At 43.4% G+C, this 19,843-nt stretch overlaps 2 protein-coding genes across 4 annotated transcripts in view; both read left to right on the top strand.

Annotated features, from left to right (window-relative positions):
- LOC311226119 (uncharacterized protein) overlaps positions 1–8,935 on the top strand; it is a gene marked incomplete at its 3' end in the record, with an annotated part of 63,908 nt that extends 54,973 nt beyond the window's left edge. Inside the window, exons 9-12 of the mRNA XM_084311494.1 lie at positions 618–701; positions 7,380–7,464; positions 7,986–8,119; positions 8,894–8,935. Of these exons, the coding sequence (XP_084167620.1) occupies positions 618–701; positions 7,380–7,464; positions 7,986–8,119; positions 8,894–8,935 (345 nt within the window). The remainder of the gene's footprint in view (positions 1–617; positions 702–7,379; positions 7,465–7,985; positions 8,120–8,893) is intronic.
- Positions 8,018–19,843, top strand: part of LOC311224760 (rho guanine nucleotide exchange factor 7-like) — a 99,917-nt gene continuing 88,091 nt past the window's right edge. For all 3 annotated transcript variants that reach the window (XM_084309864.1, XM_084309862.1, XM_084309863.1), the window contains exons 1-3: positions 8,018–8,119; positions 10,822–11,017; positions 12,593–12,681. In XM_084309864.1, coding sequence (XP_084165990.1) covers positions 10,825–11,017; positions 12,593–12,681 — 282 coding nt within the window. In that variant the 5' untranslated portion in view covers positions 8,018–8,119; positions 10,822–10,824. The remainder of the gene's footprint in view (positions 8,120–10,821; positions 11,018–12,592; positions 12,682–19,843) is intronic.

Here is a 19,843-nt window from a genome sequence, read left to right as displayed (position 1 = left end):
GATGCAGACCAGAGAAATACTTTCGTCATGTTTACATCAGGGTCCCCCATTTTCAATTCATCATAACAGATATACACGACATACAGATAGACAGTACTGCTACATCTATACATTTATGACATACCAGATTTACAAATACAGTACTGTTTTTGATACAAGGTTGTCTAACAAAAAGAGAGTATATACATCATTTGACGAAGAAACTGTAGGCCTACATTGTTTGTTCAATATTTCTTATATAGTAAATTCCCTGTCGCTTATTCAATTTCCTGTAGCTTTTTTTAGACAGATTAGTTGCCCAGACTAAAAACATAACACACAGCTCTATGTAAAAAAACAAAACACCAATATTATGTATTATAATAATAACAACACAGGGATCCCTATTTGTCAACGTCACATCCCTCTCGGTTCAATGCTACCGAGGGACGTGTTGTTCAGCCCCCTGCTCTGTGTGGCGAGCAGCCCACGCAAAGAGGGAACGTAGAATGTGCTTCTCCACCAAGACCATCATTTCAAACAGATAACCGATAGCTTACTTTAATGAAAAGTAAATAGACATTTGGTACTGTAGGAACCGTATTATTTCTAACCCGCGTCTCGGTTTCCCCCACCAGATCTACCAAGAGCCGAGGAACGACGCCGAGTGCCTGAGCAACATAAAGGAGTTCCTCAGGGGCTGCACGTCGTTTCGCGTCGAGGTAAGAAGTGCTGAATAATTCCGTTATTATTACGCGCTTTTTAAAAACACATGCACACGTAAGATATACAATATTTGGCGGAAAAAAATACATCTAGATTCTGTGTACATGTTATTAACCGGAGCAACTTCCACAATAAACAATGGGAGCACCACGGTCCACGGAGTGGACGGACGGAGCCTTGACAGTGGGAGGAGTGTCTCTACTACTGCAAGCCGAGAACAATCACCCATCTCCCGGCTGAGAAAGAGCCTTGTTTGTCCCATGCCGTGAAGGCCCTATACCATTAATAATCGCAACGCTGTAACACTGGTATATAATGCCAATATATTACACTTTGGTTGTTGAAATGTTGTCCCGTTTCCCGTTTGCACTTCAGAAAGAAGAAGCACCTAGTATTTGCATGGCTCACGTTGTACTATCTATTCTAATTAATGCAAAGCTTTGTCCTGAGGCATCATGATGCGTGGCATATTGTCACCTCCTTGTTGCACTGGCCACCAGTGTATTTGGGTCTGAACATAGTCAGTTTAGACTTTAGAGCAAATTACAGACCCAGCAAAACCCCATATGCAAGACTATAGACATAGTAAGTCAAGATGTGAGTAGCCTATGTCCTTAAATGTTATAATAATATAATTACAGCCTTACCGTGTGAGGCCTAAGCACATTACTACATCAACATGTGAATTGAAAATGGGGACCCTGTCGTAAACAAGACGAAAGTCTTTCTCTGGTCTGCATCCCCTTAACAATTGTGTGTATTGAGCTGTACTGTATTGTACCCATTCTGCAATCTGTTAATACAAATTTCAATCAATCAATCAACTACCTAACCCTATAAGCCCAATGGCTATAGGTAGGCCTGCCACGATAACACATTTTGCTGGGCGATTAATTGCCCCCGAAAATATCGCGATAAGCGATATTATTGCGACCGATTAGAGAATTTTTTTTTGAGAAATTTATTTCCCAAAACTTTTATTTTGAAGCCCACCGCTCCGTCTTTTCCTGTGTTTTAGACTTTTATTTTGAAGCCCACCGACCGGACCGGAAGTATTGTTGTGATTATCAGGTACTTTGGGTACCAGAAAAGTCACGTGAAACACTGCAGACCACTGATTGGTCAGAATAGAGACGCGTCTCTAGGATTTCATAATCATTATGTTTGCAGCAGGCACAAGTGCAATAAACAAAGGATACAGTCACTGTGTATTCTGCCTCATTTATTGATTAAACAAAACCGACATCAACACAATTTGCCACCGAGCGGAGAGTTTAGTCTCGCAAAAAGATCGCTGACTTGTTAAGGCTTGTTGTTAGGTTAGGTGCTAATGTTGTGCTAGCGTTTTAGCATGGCTATCGTACATAGCGTGATCAATATAACTCGCTATTGATTGTTTGTATGAGTAACGTTAATGCTAGTAGAATAGACACAACGTGAGGTAATCACCATCCATTTTAAACCGGTTATTACCTAATGCTAACGTTAGCAAATAGACGCGACTGGTAACGTTACAGCTTGTTAGCCTAATGCTAACGTTAACGTTAGCATAGACAGCCTAGCTAATGTTAACGCTTGTAGAATAGACACAATGAGAGGTAACGTTAGCGTTAGCAGAATAGACACAACGAGGGTCTCGTTAATGTTGTTATTGATTGATTGATTGAAAACTGTGTTTACTCTGTTTGTATGAGTAACGTTAATGCTAGTAGAATAGACACAATGAGGGGTAACGTTAGCCCCACGGAGCTCCTGTGCTGTGCTCTGTAGTAAAGCCAGCGGCCCGCCTCCCAACACGGACAGTGACTGACAAGGGGCACTGGGTCCGCCTCATTAAAACAAACGCGCAAATAGCAATTAATCGCGCCCGTCAAAATCATTGCATTCATTTTAATTATCGCGGCAATTAATCGATTTATTGCTTATCGCGGCAGGCCTACCTATAGGTGTCTGTCTGTAGATGTGCTTTAGTTGTGGTGAGGAGCCGTCGACCACTATACATACATTCATTGGCAAATTGGGGACAGCGGCACACAGTGCAGAGCTGCTGTGTCTTGACAGACAGTGCATAGTAGTGGGAGCGTGGTCATTGAACCCACCCGATCCTGACAATACAGCTACAGTGTTTCTCAGCATCGACCCTGCCGTAGACTGCAGCCATAGAATATAGGAGCGACGGAGAGGGTGAGAGGGCGCACTGTCATGTCGAAGGCATGAATCATCCCTTTTATAATTATATACAACCGACGTGCCCAGGCACTGAAATACCCTGCCCGTGATTTGATTGGGAAATGCTTCTGTTTGTATTGGCCCGCTACACGGATGCAGCCGTTGAGCAATATTATTTGTCAGTGCAAGGCATATTTAACATTTGATATAGAATCTCTGCTATGCTGGATATAGACGACCAAACTCTTACTAGTTTATATTTAGTGTTGCTCTTTATTGAAACACTTGATATTATTAATTAGGGATGCCCCGATCGATCGGCCACCGATCGTTATCGGCCAATATTCAGTATAAATATGCAATCGGTGATCGGTGATAATGTTTTATTTTCACAGATCGTCAAACCCGATCACCCGCTGTCGCTGAGTTCTGTCTCAGACACCGGTGGTGCGGCGTCTGCTCTCGAGTCTAGTCTAGTGAGACACAGGAGGACGGGAGGACGGCGTGTCGTGTCGGCGTCTCCCTGAGCTAACGTTAGCTTAGCTACCGTTACAAAATGACCCAGTCAACTATTCACTTTTAGTTTAATACATGATGAGGCATTGTCTAACCGAACGGTATCTAGCCGGCCAGCTACCGATAGCTCCTGACATCAACAAACGCCGGCTCTAGCAAGTATAGTAGGTAGGTATGATACCTGTTAGCTGTTAGCTGTTAGCTCACGTTAGCGCAAGTTAGTTCACTGTTAAAAACGAAATGTCCCATTGAACTAAATAATTCACTGAGGCGTTGTATTAACGTTATATATCCGGCTAGCAGTAGCTACAGATAGCTCCTGATATCAATGTCTTATAACACTGATTCGATGCGTATTCGAGCTGAGGGCTTGCTGAGCACAGTTAAGTAACGTTATACCAATAGGGTCCAGGTGCAGCGCCGGAGAATCCTGGCCGTAGCTTGAGGCTACTCGAGTATAGGTCCAGCTGCAGCTCCGGAGAATCCTGGCTGTAGCTGGAGGCTACTAGAGTACACACAGACAGTGGAGCTTGTTGCGTTGTGGCGATGTCTCGCAGATAATACAAGTACAAGTCTAATTATATAATATATATATTTTATAAAAAAAAAAAAAAAAAATTATATAAAATAAAATTTAATTTCTTTTAATCAAAAACGATCGGTATCGGATCGGTATCGGCCGATATGGCTCACGACGATCGGTGATCGGTATCGGTGGCAAAAAACGTGATCGGGGCATCCCTATTATTAATATCAGTGTGTCTCTCCACCATAATAACCGTTCCTTCACAAGGCTGTGTGTTTGATTGATTGATTGAAAAGTTTATTAACAGATTGCAGAATGGGTACAGTACAGTACAGCTCAGTACATACAATTGTTAAGGGGATGCAGACCAGAGAAAGACTTTCGTCTTGTTTACATCAGGGTCCCCCATTTTCAATTCATCATAACATATATGACATACATGACATACAGATAGACAGTACTGCTACATCTATACATTTATGACATATCAGATTTGCAAATACAGTACTGTTTGTGATACAAAAGTGTCCAGAAAAAGAGTGTATATACATTTGGCATAGAAACTGTACATTGGAGGAGGTTGGGTGGGTGGGGTGGGGTTGGGTGGGTTGGGTGAGGGCTGTACATTGGAGGTGGGGGGGGGGGGGGGGGGGGGGGTTGGGTAGGGGACACACACACATTTTACACTGTACATTGGAATACTGACAAAGCCTTACTTGGTCATTTTCTGTACAACTAGGTTAGGACATTTGTAGGGGCCAGTTTCGAATTGCAGTCTCACGTAGGTGTTTTTTGAGAGTGTTTTTGAAAGTGGGTAGTGATTCACATTCCTTTACAGCTTTAGGTAGGGCGTTCCACATTGATGTGTGTGATGTGATGTGTGTGTCTAGATGATCACATTCACAAGTCAGAGTCTTCATGTTCTGATCATTTTCCCGCCCTGCCTTAGCTACTGTAGAGGCGTGTTTGTGTGTGCACGCAAGACATGTGTCTGTCTGTTTGTGTGTGTGTGCAGGTGTGTGAGTGTGTGAGAGAGGGAGGGAGAGAGACAGACAGAGAGGACGAGAGGTTGGGGGCAGTGAGAGTGAGTGAACATGGCAGGCCAGATTACAGTAGTAATGGGACATGATTGGCCACAGTCCCACAGCTCACCATCTGCAGGACACAGCAGAGCACCCCAGGTAGCTGGCCAGCAGATTTGAGCACTGGCGTGGCTTGTATGTCTAGCGAGAGCGGGAGAGAGAGAGAGAGAGATGTGTGTAGTTGTGCTGGACAGAGTTTAGATCCCTCTCTAGCTAGGGAAGCCTACGGTTAGAATTAGACACTTTGGCAGCTGCCCCCCCTGACCCTTGACCCTGAATCTCTTTGACCACAGGAAGTTGTCCCTCTTAGAAACCTTAGCTCCTGTCTCTTGAAGCAATTGCTGATTCACATACCTTGCCCTTTTAGATGTAATTTTAGAACATTCCTCAGAATTCTGTCTATGTGAGAGAGACAGACATAGAGACAGACAGACAGACAGACCTGTCTCAGAATTCTAGACCTCTGGAGCTTTGAATGATCAGTAGCGATGTACATGATCACTTGAATGTCCAGTTCTCGACATGAAGCCATACATCCGAGAGGGCTAGAAGAACGGGGGAGACTTTAAACCTCTTGCACTCAGCAATGTAAATAAGGAATGGGCTGATGCGTTAACGTGGACTTAATATATTCTGAGCCCCCCCCGGGTTTTCATAGCCACTAAACTGAATTTATTCATAACATGACTTGTGTGCTCTCTGTATCAGTATGCCGTCCTACTATTGCTGAGTCACCTGGGGTGCTGTGTTGTGTCTGTGTCATTCTCTGACATCTCGGTCTTGTTCATTATCTACTTTACTTGCATATTCATCAACACGTGTCTTTACTTTGACAGGTGGTCATCTGCTTCTAACAGGGCAACTCGATTAGTCAGGCCCTTCGGTCGTTGTGGTTTGTAGATTAGTCCTTCTTTTCATGGGGATTTATTTCCTGAAAAATGCTAAGCACATCTCTGGCGAGCGTTGGATTTAAAGCAGTCCTTCAGCACGACAGCATGTGAGGAAACACAATTTTGCAGATTTGTCAACAAAGTCCTATGGCTAATGGCTGTTAGTTGGCTAAGAATTCCTTTAGTCCAGGGCGACTGTGGAAAGCAGTCCTTCAGCACGACAGCATGTGAGGAAACACAATTTTGCAGATTTGTCAACAAAGTCCTATGGCTAATGGCTGTTAGTTGGCTAAGAATTCCTTTAGTCCAGGGCGACTGTGGAAAGCAGTCCTTCAGCACGACAGCATGTGAGGAAACACAATTTTGCAGATTTGTCAACAAAGTCCTATGGCTAATGGCTGTTAGTTGGCTAAGAATTCCTTTAGTCCAGGGCGACTGTGGAATCTTGGTTTAGTTGGAAGAAGCCTCCAGGTGATAGAAGTGCTTTTGCAGTCATTCAGATAGATGAGGGAGAGAGCAGAGAGCGTGCCCCCCCCCCCCCGGGCCTAATGGCAGTCTTCGAGTCCCGGTGACAGTGCGGGCATGTGAGGAGATGAGGAGGCTGTTTCACATGAATGCCCAGCGACGACAGGCCGACTCGAGGGAGTCCCAAAGGAATATACGACGGGACCGTCTCTCTGGAAATAGGACAGCCAGCCCATGTAGACACACACACACACACGCACACCACACGCACACACACACTCTCACAATGATCCTCCTCCCAGGGCATATCTGTAATCAGGGCGGAAGATAAAAGAGACCCATATCTCACACTCACTCACCCTCGGTGGTACTGGACCGAGAGTAACCAATCTCCAAAGCCGCTATATTGAGAGAGAGAGAGAGCACATCGCTCCAGCTATCAACAGAGTTATACTCCCTGCCACTCATTTTAACGTAACACTCTACGTGTGTCGGGCAGGCCGGCGTACAGCACATCGATCCACCGTGGTCGCTGCTCGCCCGCGTCGGCCACAGGAGACGTATATCTGCTACAGTCGGTATCTCCTGTAATACAATAAGTTGATATACCCCCACGGACGGTAAACGTCTGTAATTGCCGTCGGTAGGTTCACAGTCGCCGCTTGAATGCCATCAACGGATCTCGGTAATAATGTGATTTGCCCCGCTGCGTCGGTCAAGATAACGAGGGCCTATCGATTGGGCTGCTCGGGGTTTGGCAGCGTGTGCTAGTGATGACACAGGGATGACACCGTGATGACACAGCTCCAGGGCTGAAGGGGGATCTGTAGAGGGGAAATGCATTTGACTTTTTGGCACACCCCCATGCTGATGCTCTCAATCTCTGTCTCTGCCTCTGTCTCGCTCTCTCTCTGTCTATTTCTCTCTCTGTGTCTCTCTCTCTTTCTGTCTCTCTTTCTATCCGTCTCTCTCTCTCTCCTCCCCCCCCCCCCCCCCCCCCTCTTCCTCTCTCTGTCTCCCACTCAGCCATTCGAGGCCAGTGAGCTGCTGCTGGGACTGAACTTCTCCAAGGTGCTGAGCAGTTTGGTAGCTCTTAACAAAGTCACGGCAGGTGAGTCTGAAGTGTGTGAGGATGAGGATGTAGGTGTGTGTGTGACTGACGAGGGTCAGACGCAGTCACAGGAGTGTAGAGCAGACGGTAGAGCAGACGGTAGAGCAGACGGTAGGGCCGACGGTAGGGCCGACGGTAGGGCCGGGTAACGGCAGGAGAGGGCTTTGTTCGCAGGCTTTTAGCAGCAGGTCACAGGGAACAGGGTGACTGAGGAAGCCCTGCTCATCATAGGCACGGCCTCGCAAAGCAAGAGAGTTACAGAGATACTACAGTTCTCTGTTAGAACAAGGGATGCCATTTAGCCCTGTTGGTGATCCAGTGTTGGTATGCTATTTATATATAGATAAATAAATAAATAAAAACAAAGCATATATTTTGGCACAATTCAGGAACCGGCATTGTTTTAAAGTATCTGTTTTGGCAGCGGAATCAAGAAAATTTAAATGATACCCAGGGTGGGCCATGCTGGGCGTGGGTGTGACAGTTGTATTTTTATTTTACACTCTCTCCTCTCTGCGCAGATATCGGCGTGGGCAGCGACTCGGTGTGTGCCCGCCACTCCTCGGCACATCGCATCACGTCGTTCGAGTCCCTGGCTTCCCAGTCCTCGCTGGGTCGATCCTCCAAACTGCTCCAGAACCAGTTCCGCAGTCTGGTGAGTAGGGCTGACCTTCGAATTTTCTTTGGGAATTCGAAGCTTCGGGGCCGAGACCCTTTTACATATCTGTAGATACTAGTGGTGTAACAGTATGCGTATTCGTCCCTCAAATTTACGGTATGTGGCTCACGGTGCGGTACGTGCAGCCATACGAAGAATACGTCTCATGCATACCACTAGGTGAAACTATGGTTGGACATTTTACAAATCTATGCTCAATATCTTTACTTTACTTTACTTTACACTGGCTTACTAACAGTCTTAACACAGAAGGTCATTCATTTAACGTTGCATATCAAGCTTGGATTGCCACATTTAGATGATGAATAAAACGTTGAAGCATGTAAAGGCATGGACAAGCCGACAGAACAAATGAACGTGCACTCTGCACTCGGCTGTTTCTCCCCTCCTCTCCTCCCCTTACCTACAGGTGTCACTGAAACAAAACCAACCATGAATGATACAGTATGTTTGTAACACAGCATATATGCAATAGGCTGAAAATGTTATCGTTTTCTTGTTCGCCTAATAATGTTAACCAATGGAAAGATACGCACACGCACACACACACACACACACAAACACACCAACTTTCTTCCATGCTACTTTCCAGCTGATCCACACAAAAAAAGGAAAAAAAAACACGCAAACGTACTTTTGCTGATCTGGACTGGTCCTTTGAGCTCCTCTCCAGTCGAGCTTCTACGGTGTTTAAATCCAAAATATTGATCAATCCTCTCATTGTTGTGTAACATGGCATCTCTTCTCTAGTCTTTCTCTGCGTCACATGAAGTAAAATCTACTCTGAAGTGAAAGTAAAACTATACAACGGTGGGGGGTGGGGGCAGTAGGCAATTAATTTACTCAAGTGGATTCCTGAACACAGAATGACACCGTTATCACTGACTGACTACCGCAGCAAGCCTAGGTGGAACTAAGTATAACTTAATAATTTTTTTTTATATATAATAATAATAATTATAAATATATAATAATCATAAATATTGTTTTCCTGTGTACCGAAATCGTACCGAACCGTGACCCCAAAACCGAGGTACGCACCGAACCGTGGCTTCTGTGTACCGTTACACCCCTAGTAGATATTATATCTATATCTGTACATATCCCTTACCTACCCATACTAGTTACGCTGCTGGCCAGTATGACTACTACCATACTGTCCTTATACCTGTATCACTGTACATAATATGGTATTACAACTCTGTACATACATCTGATTAGCACTACACCCAGTAGTACTAATTTATATATTCTATACCCTGTTTAATCACCTGCACATTGTATATTGCTGTGACATCTTACTGTTACATTTGCACTCTGGTTGGATGCCAAACTTCTTTTTGTTGTACTGTACTTGTGCTGTGTAATGACGATACATTTTAATTAGGGCTGTCAGTTTATCGCGTTAATTAGATTAATTAATTACACAGCAAATTATCGCGTTATGAAAATTAACTCAAAATTAATTACAAAAAAAAAAATATATATATATATATATATATATATATATATACAAAAATGTAATATTTTTTTTTGTATCTCATTCATTCCATAAGAATGTAGAATACACATTTACAAACTTTTTTTTAATATGGTCCATTTGCATGTTCTTGGTATCTGATTCTAGGGACATCTATGAATCTCAGGGAATGTATTCCCACTGTCAGAAATACTGTGGGCTAGATCCACAAAGAATGGATTGCACGGTGCAAGGTGCACCCTTACTTACAATTCATTCTGAATTGAAAATGGGGGAACCTGATGTAAACAAGATGAAAGTCTTTCTCTGGTCTGCATCCCCTTAACAATTGTGTGTATTGAGCTGTACTGTACTGTACCCATTCTGCAATCTGTTAATAACATTTTCATTCAATCAATCTGCGCGGTGATTGATTGAATGAGAATTTTATTTTGAGTCAATTGTAATGAACCAAATGAGAATATCAATAAATCTTTTTTAATCTTTGACTGTGAATAACACCATGCTCAAATTGACCAGACCTGAAAAATCTAAGCAAATTAATAGATGGAAGATGATTAAACAGAAGGTTGTGTAGATACAGTACTGAATTCTGCCATCTGGACACATTCAATTTGAAATATGATTATAGAATATAGAATATCAGGCCTAAAATGGTTATGCGATTAAAATGCGATTAATTAGATTAATTAATTACAAATCCTGTAATTAATTAGATACATTTTTTTAATCGCCTGACAGCACTAATTTTAATCTAATCTAATCTAAATCTAATCCGTGCTGACGAGATTAAAGTCGCTGATGGTGGGGCTGCTTATATTTGCTTTTATTTATATTGTCGTACCGTGGGAGTTTTTCATATAGTGAATCACGCTGTCTTTTCTTTACAAAATTAATGATAAAAAGTACATTTTAAGTACAGTTTATCACAAAAAGACTTCTGAAATATTTGAGATCGCCCAGCTCTACCCCACAGCACTGCCAGAGTTAGCGCCTTCCGAAGACCGTGTTGACTTTTGGACCTTTGTGCGTTTCTTTTCCTCTATTGTATTACTCCTTATCTTATCTCTCTTCCGTCTCTCTGCTCCATCGCTCTTATCTCCATTCTCGCTTTCCTGCGTCCCCGTTCTCTTCCCCCCCCCCCCCCCTCTCTCTCTCCCTGCCGCCTCGCGCTGTGCCTCGTTATCTCCTTCACCAGGACATGTCGGAGAACAGCGGGCAGCTGGTGCAGGTGAGGGCGCGCTTCGACTTCCAGCAGACCAACGAGGATGAGCTGACCTTCAACAAGGGTGACATCATCGGAGTGTCGCGGCAGGAGGAGGGGGGCTGGTGGGAGGGAGCGCTCAACGGCAAGACGGGCTGGTTCCCTAGCAACTATGTCCGCGAGCTTAAAGGTAACCTATGGAGGGTATACCTACGTACCTCTGGGAGGGGGGGGGGGGGGGGGGGGGGGGGGTTGGGGCTGGCATGGATTGGGAAGGACTGATTTAACCAAGGACCAAACGGATAAAAGTGGACCACTGATTTTATTTCCAGATATTTGTCAACATTTTAGTATCCGCCTGATACTAAATACATCAGTGCATGTATCGACAGATATCTTTGTGCATGCTAATGATATTATAAAAGCCTAATAGTATGTTCAGATACAACACAAAGGGAAATTGTATTGTCATGACCTATATCAGGGGTTCCCAAATTTTTCAGGCCGCGACCCAAAAATAACAGTGTCAGAGAGCCACGACCCCCACTATTATAGGAGGTAAAAATAATACTTTTTCTTTTAATTAATTAATAATTCTTTTTATTTAATTTTTTTTAATAAATGGAAATGTATGGTTGAAACATGCACACGTTCAAACGCACACACACTAATAAGCATTGGAGGCTTTTAACCAGGGCCGGGATGGGGAAATCATTCAGGCCAGGAAATATAGTGCAAAATATAGCCCCAGTCAGGCCACTTTTTAAGCAGGGGATCTGGGGGTCCCCCACCAGGACATTTCTTGTTACAAAGACTTCATTTCCTGCATTCTGGTGCAGGCATTTTTTTATTTGTACCCTTTAAATGCCAGTGTTTGTGATGGCATCACAAATTATTGTTAAAAAACAGGTGTGTGAGAGAGAGAGAGAGAGAGAGAGATAGTTCTCCAACTTGTGTGAGTTGCAGTGATCTCCTGGTTGTTCCCCACCTAGGTTATCTAACTATTGCGCTGCTGCAACTAGAAACACTGTCCTGGCCACGTCTATGCTTTCTACAACGCAGTTGGGTTTCCGCGTTGCCGTTTTGCGCTCTGATTGGCCGAGCGCGCGCATGAGCCGCGACGCAGCCCTCAGCCAGGCAGCAATACTACGCTCCAGTTAACCTAATTTATACAAATGGAGTATTGATTTCGCTGTAACGAATCATTAAAAAAATATACCGTTAACTGGAATATGTTGTTTCTTTACACATATGTTGGATTATGTAATTGGTTTGTCATGACAAACCAATAAAAAAATCGCATCGCCCGCTTCGCGGCTGTGTTGCGGGTCCACGACCCTCCGTGCTCCGATCGCCAGCGGGGAGAATATGCTGCAGTGAGCGGCATCGCTGAGCTCTGGTGTCTTATTATGGGGCTTATGCCGAGAAGCAGTAACACAACAGTGAACACATAGTTGCAATGCATCTGTCAGTCGTACTTAACTATGTGTTTACTGTTGTGTTACTGCTTCTCCTGTGGGTCGCGACCCCGACTTTGGGAACCCCTGACCTATATAACAGTAGGAATATTGTCTCGCTGTAACTCATGTGCGTATGACATGCTAGTGTCTCAGCAGTAGCTTTGTTGATATTTATGAAAATGAAACAATTTCTAAATGTAACTTATTTCAAATATCTATAGTACTATATCAGTTTGCATGGATGGTGTTTGCCTCATCTACAGCAATGCTGCTTCAGGTTTTTATTAATTTCCTACTTTTCTCAGACACCAAAGTGTCCCCCAAGTCTGGAACCCTCAAGAGCCCTCCGAAAGGCTTCGACACCACAGCCATCAGCAAGACCTACTACAACCTGGTGAGGATGGATGCGGCTCAGCCGTGGTCTGCTTTCCTCTCATCCTCTTTCTCTTCTCTCTCCCTTCACCCTTTTATTTTAACAGGAGAGAGGTCAGTCCACTCCCCTTTGTCTGTTTTCCTTATTGAGATTGTCAGAGAGAAGGTTCTTTATTGAGACACTTGGAAGGCTGAGAGGGAGACAGAGTAAGGGAGACACAAGAGAGAAGGTTCTTTATTGAGACACTTGGCAGGCTGAGAGGGAGACAGAGTAAGGGAAACACAAGAGAGAAGGTTCTTTATTGAGACACTTGGAAGGCTGAGAGGCAGATGGGGTAGGGGAGACACAGGAGAGAAGGTTCTTTATTGAGACAGTTGGAAGGCTGAGAGGGAGACAGAGTAGCAGAGACACAGATGAGAAGGTTCTTTATTGAGAGTCTGAATGAAGGCTAAGAGGGAGACAGAGTAAGGGAGACACAAGAGAGAAGGTTCTTTATACCGATAGTAGGAAGGCTGAGAGGGAGACAGAGTAAGGGAGACACGGGGAGAGAAGGTTCTTTATTGAGACCGTAGGAAGGCTGAGAGGGAGACAGAGTAAGGGAGACACAGGAGAGAAGGTTCTTTATTGAGACCGTAGGAAGGCTGAGAGGGAGACAGAGTAAGGGAGACACAGGAGAGAAGGTTCTTTATTGAGACCGTAGGAAGGCTGAGAGGGAGACAGAGTAAGGGAGACACAGGAGAGAAGGTTCTTTATTGAGACCGTAGGAAGGCTGAGAGGGAGACAGAGTAAGGGAGACACAGGAGAGAAGGTTCTTTATTGAGACCGTAGGAAGGCTGAGAGGGAGACAGAGTAAGGGAGACACAGGAGAGAAGGTTCTTTATTGAGACCGTAGGAAGGCTGAGAGGGAGACAGAGTAAGGGAGACACAGGAGAGAAGGTTCTTTATTGAGACAGTTGGAAGGCTGAGAGGGAGACAGAGTAGCAGAGACACAGATGAGAAGGTTCTTTATTGAGACAGTCTGAATGAAGGCTAAGAGGGAGACAGAGTAAGGGAGACACAAGAGAGAAGGTTCTTTATACCGATAGTAGGAAGGCTGAGAGGGAGACAGAGTAAGGGAGACACAGTAGAGAAGGTTCTTTATTGAGACGATAGGAAGGCTGAGAGGGAGACAGAGTAAGGGAGACACAGGAGAGAAGGTTCTTTATTGAGACCGTAGGAAGGCTGAGAGGGAGACAGAGTAAGGGAGACACAGGAGAGAAGGTTCTTTATTGAGACCGTAGGAAGGCTGAGAGGGAGACAGAGTAAGTGAGACACAGGAGAGAAGGTTCTTTATTGAGACCATAGGAAGGCTGAGAGGGAGATGGAGTCAGTGAGACATAGGAGAGAAGGTTCTTTATTGAGACAGTTGAAAGGCTGAGAGGGAGACAGAGTAGCAGAGACAAAGGAGAGCAGGTTCTTTATTGAGACAGTCTGAAGGCTAAGAGGGAGACAGAGTAGGAGAGACACGGGAGAGAAGGTTATTTATTGAGACACTTGGAAGGCTAAGAAGGGGGACAGAGTAGGAGAGACGGGAGAGAAGGTTATTTTTTGAGACCGTAGGAAGGCTGAGAGGGAGGCAGAGTAGGGGAGACACGAGAGAAGGTTCCTTATTGAGACAGTAGGGAGGCTGAGAGGGAGACGGAGTAGGGGAGACACAGGAGAGAAGGATCTTTAATAAGACAGTTGGAAGGCTAAGAGGTAGACAGAGTAGGTGAGACACAGGAGAGAAGGTTCTTTATTGAGACAGTTGGAAGGCTAAGAGGGTGACAGTGGGGGAGACACTGGTGAACATTCAGGTGGGATTCGATCCGAGCACAGCAGGGGTACATTTGGTTCGAGAGCCGAAAGGCCTTAACCACCCAGGCACATCATCCACTTAACGTTTTCTGGCTACGATCTGAGTGCATTTCACAAACCTTTTAGAATTTTGTGCATGATTCTAATGATCTCGTGCCAGAGAACATGTCCTAGCTCTGTGTTTCATCTGTGTGCACTTGTCTTTAATGTCTCTTTATGCTAGAGGGGAGAGCTGCCAGCAAGTAATTGCAATGATGAAACATGACAGAACTGTAATGGACTATCATCCATTAGCCGCCTGTTGCTTGAATCCTTTCTTCACCTCCTCTCTCTCCTGCTTTCCGTCCTCTTATCATGTTTTTGTTTTCCACTCCTCACAGCCCCATAGTACGTTAGGGAAGGTGTGGTTTGTTTTTCTAAAGCTCCCAGCTGTCGGGGGCAGGTCTTTTTTACTAGTAGTTTTTTTTTTTTTTTTTTTTTTACTATTTGTATAGCACCTGTCATACAGGGATTGCAGTTAAAAGTGCTTTACATGAGTAAGAAATAAGACCTAAAATCTGTGTAAAACAAGCAGCAAGAGCAAAGCATAAAGTGGGATAAAACAATGCAGATATATTAATCAAAATCGTATCATAACCTCTAGTTCCAATAGGCTTCTTGCATTTCTGTAATCTGTTACAAAACATGATAAAGGTCATAGTATGCACCCAGCGGATAGTGGGGCGTAGAAAATAAGTAAAATAATAGCAAGGGTAAAATGAGCACATAAAGTGCAGATGTATAAAATCACAGTTTTTAACATTAGGATCATCCCAACAGGCCACTTTGTTTATGGTTTGATTCAGTTTTAGTAGAATAGAATATACATTAAATTAGCACATAAAGTGCAGACATATAAAATCACTTTTTTTTTAATATTTCTTTTACGTGCAATAAAATCTTTCTGGATTACTGTTTAACAGTTCAAAGTTGTCTTTACCTTCTGTTTGGTATCCACAGTTTAAAACCTGACAGTCTTCCCTCTTGTTTGATACCCACTTTGACCCTTCGAACCTCCCACTCAGGGCAAACCTCCCTCTCAGGGTGCGGTTCCCTCTCTCAGGGTGCAGTTCCCTCTCTCAGGGTGCAGTTCCCTCTCTCAGGGTGCAGTTCCCTCTCTCAGGGCGCAGTTCTAGGCCTGGGTCCTATACACAGTTTTAAAGCCTGACAGTCTTTCTAGCTTGATACCCACAGTTTAATATTTTTTTTAATCCTCTCTTTCTCCGATTTTTCTCTGTTTTTCTCCCCGTCCCAATTTAGTCGTTGTGCCAATTCCCCCCTCCCCTACCTGATGGTTGTGCGCATGTTCTCCTACTGGTCGGTACAAGGGAACCCTGAAGTCATCCGCACGCTTCCTCCGACACGTGCGGCGACAGTCAGTGACTTTCTTCACCTGTCAGCGAGGACTCATTGGTGAAGTGTAACGCGTGGGAGGTCACGCTGCCTTCATCAAGTCCTGCCTCCGCTGAGCAAGCGCCCAGACCTGACCTGTAGGCATCGCTGTCCACAACGCCAGTTTCCCACCCATGACTTGCCCTCCCCCTAACCCAGCCAAACGAGTTAGTATAGCGATCAGCCCAAGCCCCAAGCAATGCTGACTCCGGGAGTCGATATACCTGACAGTTTTGAACCTCTAATAAAAAGTAATAGACAGAGTAAAATAGTGCAGTGCAATAAAATAGTAGAATAGAATATACAGTCAACTTATGAATAATAAATTAAAATAAAATAAAATACGGTAATAAGAGAATAAAACAGAGGGAATCAAAATAATAATAAATAATTTCCTGCTCACAGTCCCAAAACGTCCCCCCTATCTGTGGGAAAACAATAATTGACTAGTACGGATGTCCAGCCTCGGATATATAAAATTAAAGAGAATAAAAACATAAAAAGGGAATAAAAACATGGGGAATAAAACAGAGAAATAGTGCAATATAAAATTGTGCAATGTCAATCACAGAGAAATAGTGCAGTATAATAGTGTAAAGTCAGTCAAATGCTTTGGTAAAGAGATTAGGTTTTAAGCTGCCTTTTAAAAATGTCTAACGTATTGGCTTCCCTAATATTGTTGGGTAACGTCTTCCACAGTTTTGGGGCGTAGTTTACAAAGGCTGCATCACCGATCTTATGACTCTTTCTGGTGACCTCTAATAGACCTTCATCTGATGATCGCAGTGTTCTGGCGGGTGTGTAGTTTATTAGAGTCAGCGATGTAGCTGGGTCCTTATCCATTTAGAGCTTTGTATGTGAGGAGAAGCACCTTAAAATCAATTCTAAAAGTTACAGGAACCAGTGTAGAGTAGCTGCCAGTGTAGAGTAGCTAAGACAGGACTAACGTGTGCCCTCATTTTGCTGTTGGTTAGTAGTCTAGCTGCAAAGTTTTGAACGAGCTGCAGTCTTTCAGTAGTTTTCTTGGGAGACCAGTAAATAGTGCATTGCATTAGTCTAGTTGGCTAGATATAAAAGCATGAATTAGCTTCTCTGCATCATTTTGATTTACTAATGGTCATACCTTCATTATGTTTCTGAGATGAAAGAAAGCTATTTTGGTCACTTTGTTTATATGCTCGTTGAAGTTCAAATCTGAGTCCAGGATGACACAGAGTCTTGTCACCTTCGGTTTAATCCAAGTGGTTAAACTTCCTAGATTATTTGTTAGAATCTCTCTTTTTGATTTGGGGCCAACAAGTAGGACTTCAGTTTTGTCCTCATTCAATTTGAGAAAGTTATCGTTCATCCATTTGTTTATTGCTGACAGGCAGTTGGTAATGGAGTTTATGGCTGTCATGCCATTTGGTTCAACGGTTATGTACAATTGTGTATCACTATCATCCACATAGCTGTGGAAATCTATACCATACTCTCTGATGATGCCGCCGAGCGGTAGCATATAGAGAGAAAAGAGTAATGGACCACAGCTCCCTTGTGCAACCCCTGTAGCGGCTTTCATATTTCTCTGATGTATGGCCTCCTAGATTAACATAAAACAGCCTTCCTCTGATATATGTTTTGATCCAGTTCAACACACAGCCAGAGAAGCCAATAAGCTTTTCAAGTCGATTTATTAGGATGTTGAGATCAATAGTATCAAAAGCTGCACTGAGATCTAATAGGATAAGGATGGAGATTTTATTTGCATCAGAGTTGCATCAGTCTGAGCCTGGTCACTAATTACCTTTTGTGAGAGCAGTTACCGTACTGTGGTGTCTTCTGAAACCTGACTGAAAGACTTCTAAGATGTTGTTTTCTTTAATTAACACTTTGAGTGCCAGCCATTAGACAAAGCCGTCTGTTGCGACGCCACCACTAGATGGATAGGGATCTGTCACTTTGTTTGTAGAGCTATAACTATATTCTATATTATAGCTATGGATACAATACTATGGCCCATTTGACATCACCTAGCACCTGACATCTATCGGTCAATATGTGAAAAAGAATACATTTTTCCATCTATACGTTCCCATGTTATACCATGGTGAATATAAGTATGGTTTTAGAGCGGTCTAGGGTAATTCATGAAATGCTGAGTTATAGCCCTACATGTCGATTCCACTATAGACGTTGCCATTTCTTGCCTGTATACGCTATTATCCCAAAATCAAATCTATATCATAGGTATTATGTTCCATCATGAATGCATGAAAGGGGGGGGGGGTCGTTTCTGATTATTTGATTGTCAGTAACGGCATTCGTATTGAACACTAAAAACGGTTATCAGCCCGATCGGTATGAAAGCATTGCAGGATCAAGCAAAAATTGACGTCAGATCGTTCTTACCTGCGATCGGGAGTATTCCAAAAAAAATATTCCAATTGTTTGATCGCCATCTGGTACATCCAATGTCCATTTGGCCCACGGCATAATCCACAACAACATATCGATCGGGATATTTGACGCGCGTCAATGGAACCGGGACCACCGTTCGCCTCGGCCGACAAGGAAAAATTAAACCCGAGACCTTTGGCCGTCCCACAGGGGAAGATACAAGGTTAGAAGGGGTGCTCGATACCGCCGTCTTGTAACAAGCTTGATAATAATAAACAAACCTGTTCAGCTATAAAGAATGAGAGTACTGGAACAGTGTTAAATTCAAAGTGTTGTATTAACCAAAAAGAGGATCAAAATAAATGGGGCACCCCATAGCAACGTATGGTACGACAAAAATCATCTCAAACCAATAAGAACGGTCCTGTCAGCTTTACAGTCCATTAGCCCCAACATAAATGTTACCATGTATAATGTACCGTGTATAATGTTACCCTGTATGTTTACCATGTACAATGTTACCATATATAATGTACCGTGTATAATGTTACCATGTATAATGTACCGTGTATAATGTACCGTGTATTTTTTTTTTTTATTTTACCTTTATTTTACCAGGTAGTCACTTGAGATCAAAGATCTCTTTTTCGAGCAAGACCTGGCCAAAATGGCAGCAAAAACAAAAAACAAACATACAAAAATACATAAAAGGCAAAGTGGGGCAAGGGGATACATTTGAGCTGCAGCAAATCAGATTGAATGGGATTGGGGGAGATTGGAGGGTAGGGTAAAAAGGTAGAAAGAGGATGGAAGGTGAGGCCCTGCAGGAGGTTGCTGGGGAGAGAAGGTCAGGTTAAAAACATAAAATATAACAGCACATTATGCAGTGAAGCAGCGACATTCTCCCATCTCATTCTTTAAAATGCCCTTAATTTGAACTTTAAAATCAGATATGGTAGTGAGGGCCTGCAGTTTCAAAGTTTTTTGAAGTCCATTCCAGGCAGAAGGAGCAGAGAACATGAAGGCCCTTTTCCCAAACTCTGTGCGGGTTCTGGGTACTGAGGCATATAAATAGTCCTGGGATCGTAAGCTGTAAAATGGGTTTGATGTGATGGTGAGGTATGAACCGAGGTAAAAAGGGAGCTGACCAATAATTGCTTTATAAATGAAGGTGTACCAATGAAGCAGTCTACGGGCAGTCAAGGACGGCCAGTTAACTTTAGCATACAGAGTGCAATGATGGGTAAGTGATCTATATCCAGAAATAAATCTTAATACACCATGGTAAGCAGTGTCCAACATGTGTAGTGAGGTGGAACAGGCATTCATGTATAAAACATCACCATAATCTAATACTGGTAAAAAAGTGGCAGCAACTAGTTGCTTCTTTGCATTAAAAGAAAAGCACGATTTGTTTCTGAAAAAGAAACCCAACCTCACTTTTAGCCTCTTGACCAGGCTTTCAACGTGTGGTTTAAAAGACAAGCCGTCATCAAGTAAAAAGCCAAGGTATTTAAAAGTCGACACAATCTGAATA

Source organism: Notolepis coatsorum, assembly GCF_963971535.1.
Source record: "Notolepis coatsorum genome assembly, chromosome: 3".
NCBI lineage: Eukaryota > Metazoa > Chordata > Actinopteri > Aulopiformes > Paralepididae > Notolepis > Notolepis coatsorum.
This window is presented reverse-complemented; position numbering and strand designations above follow the sequence as displayed.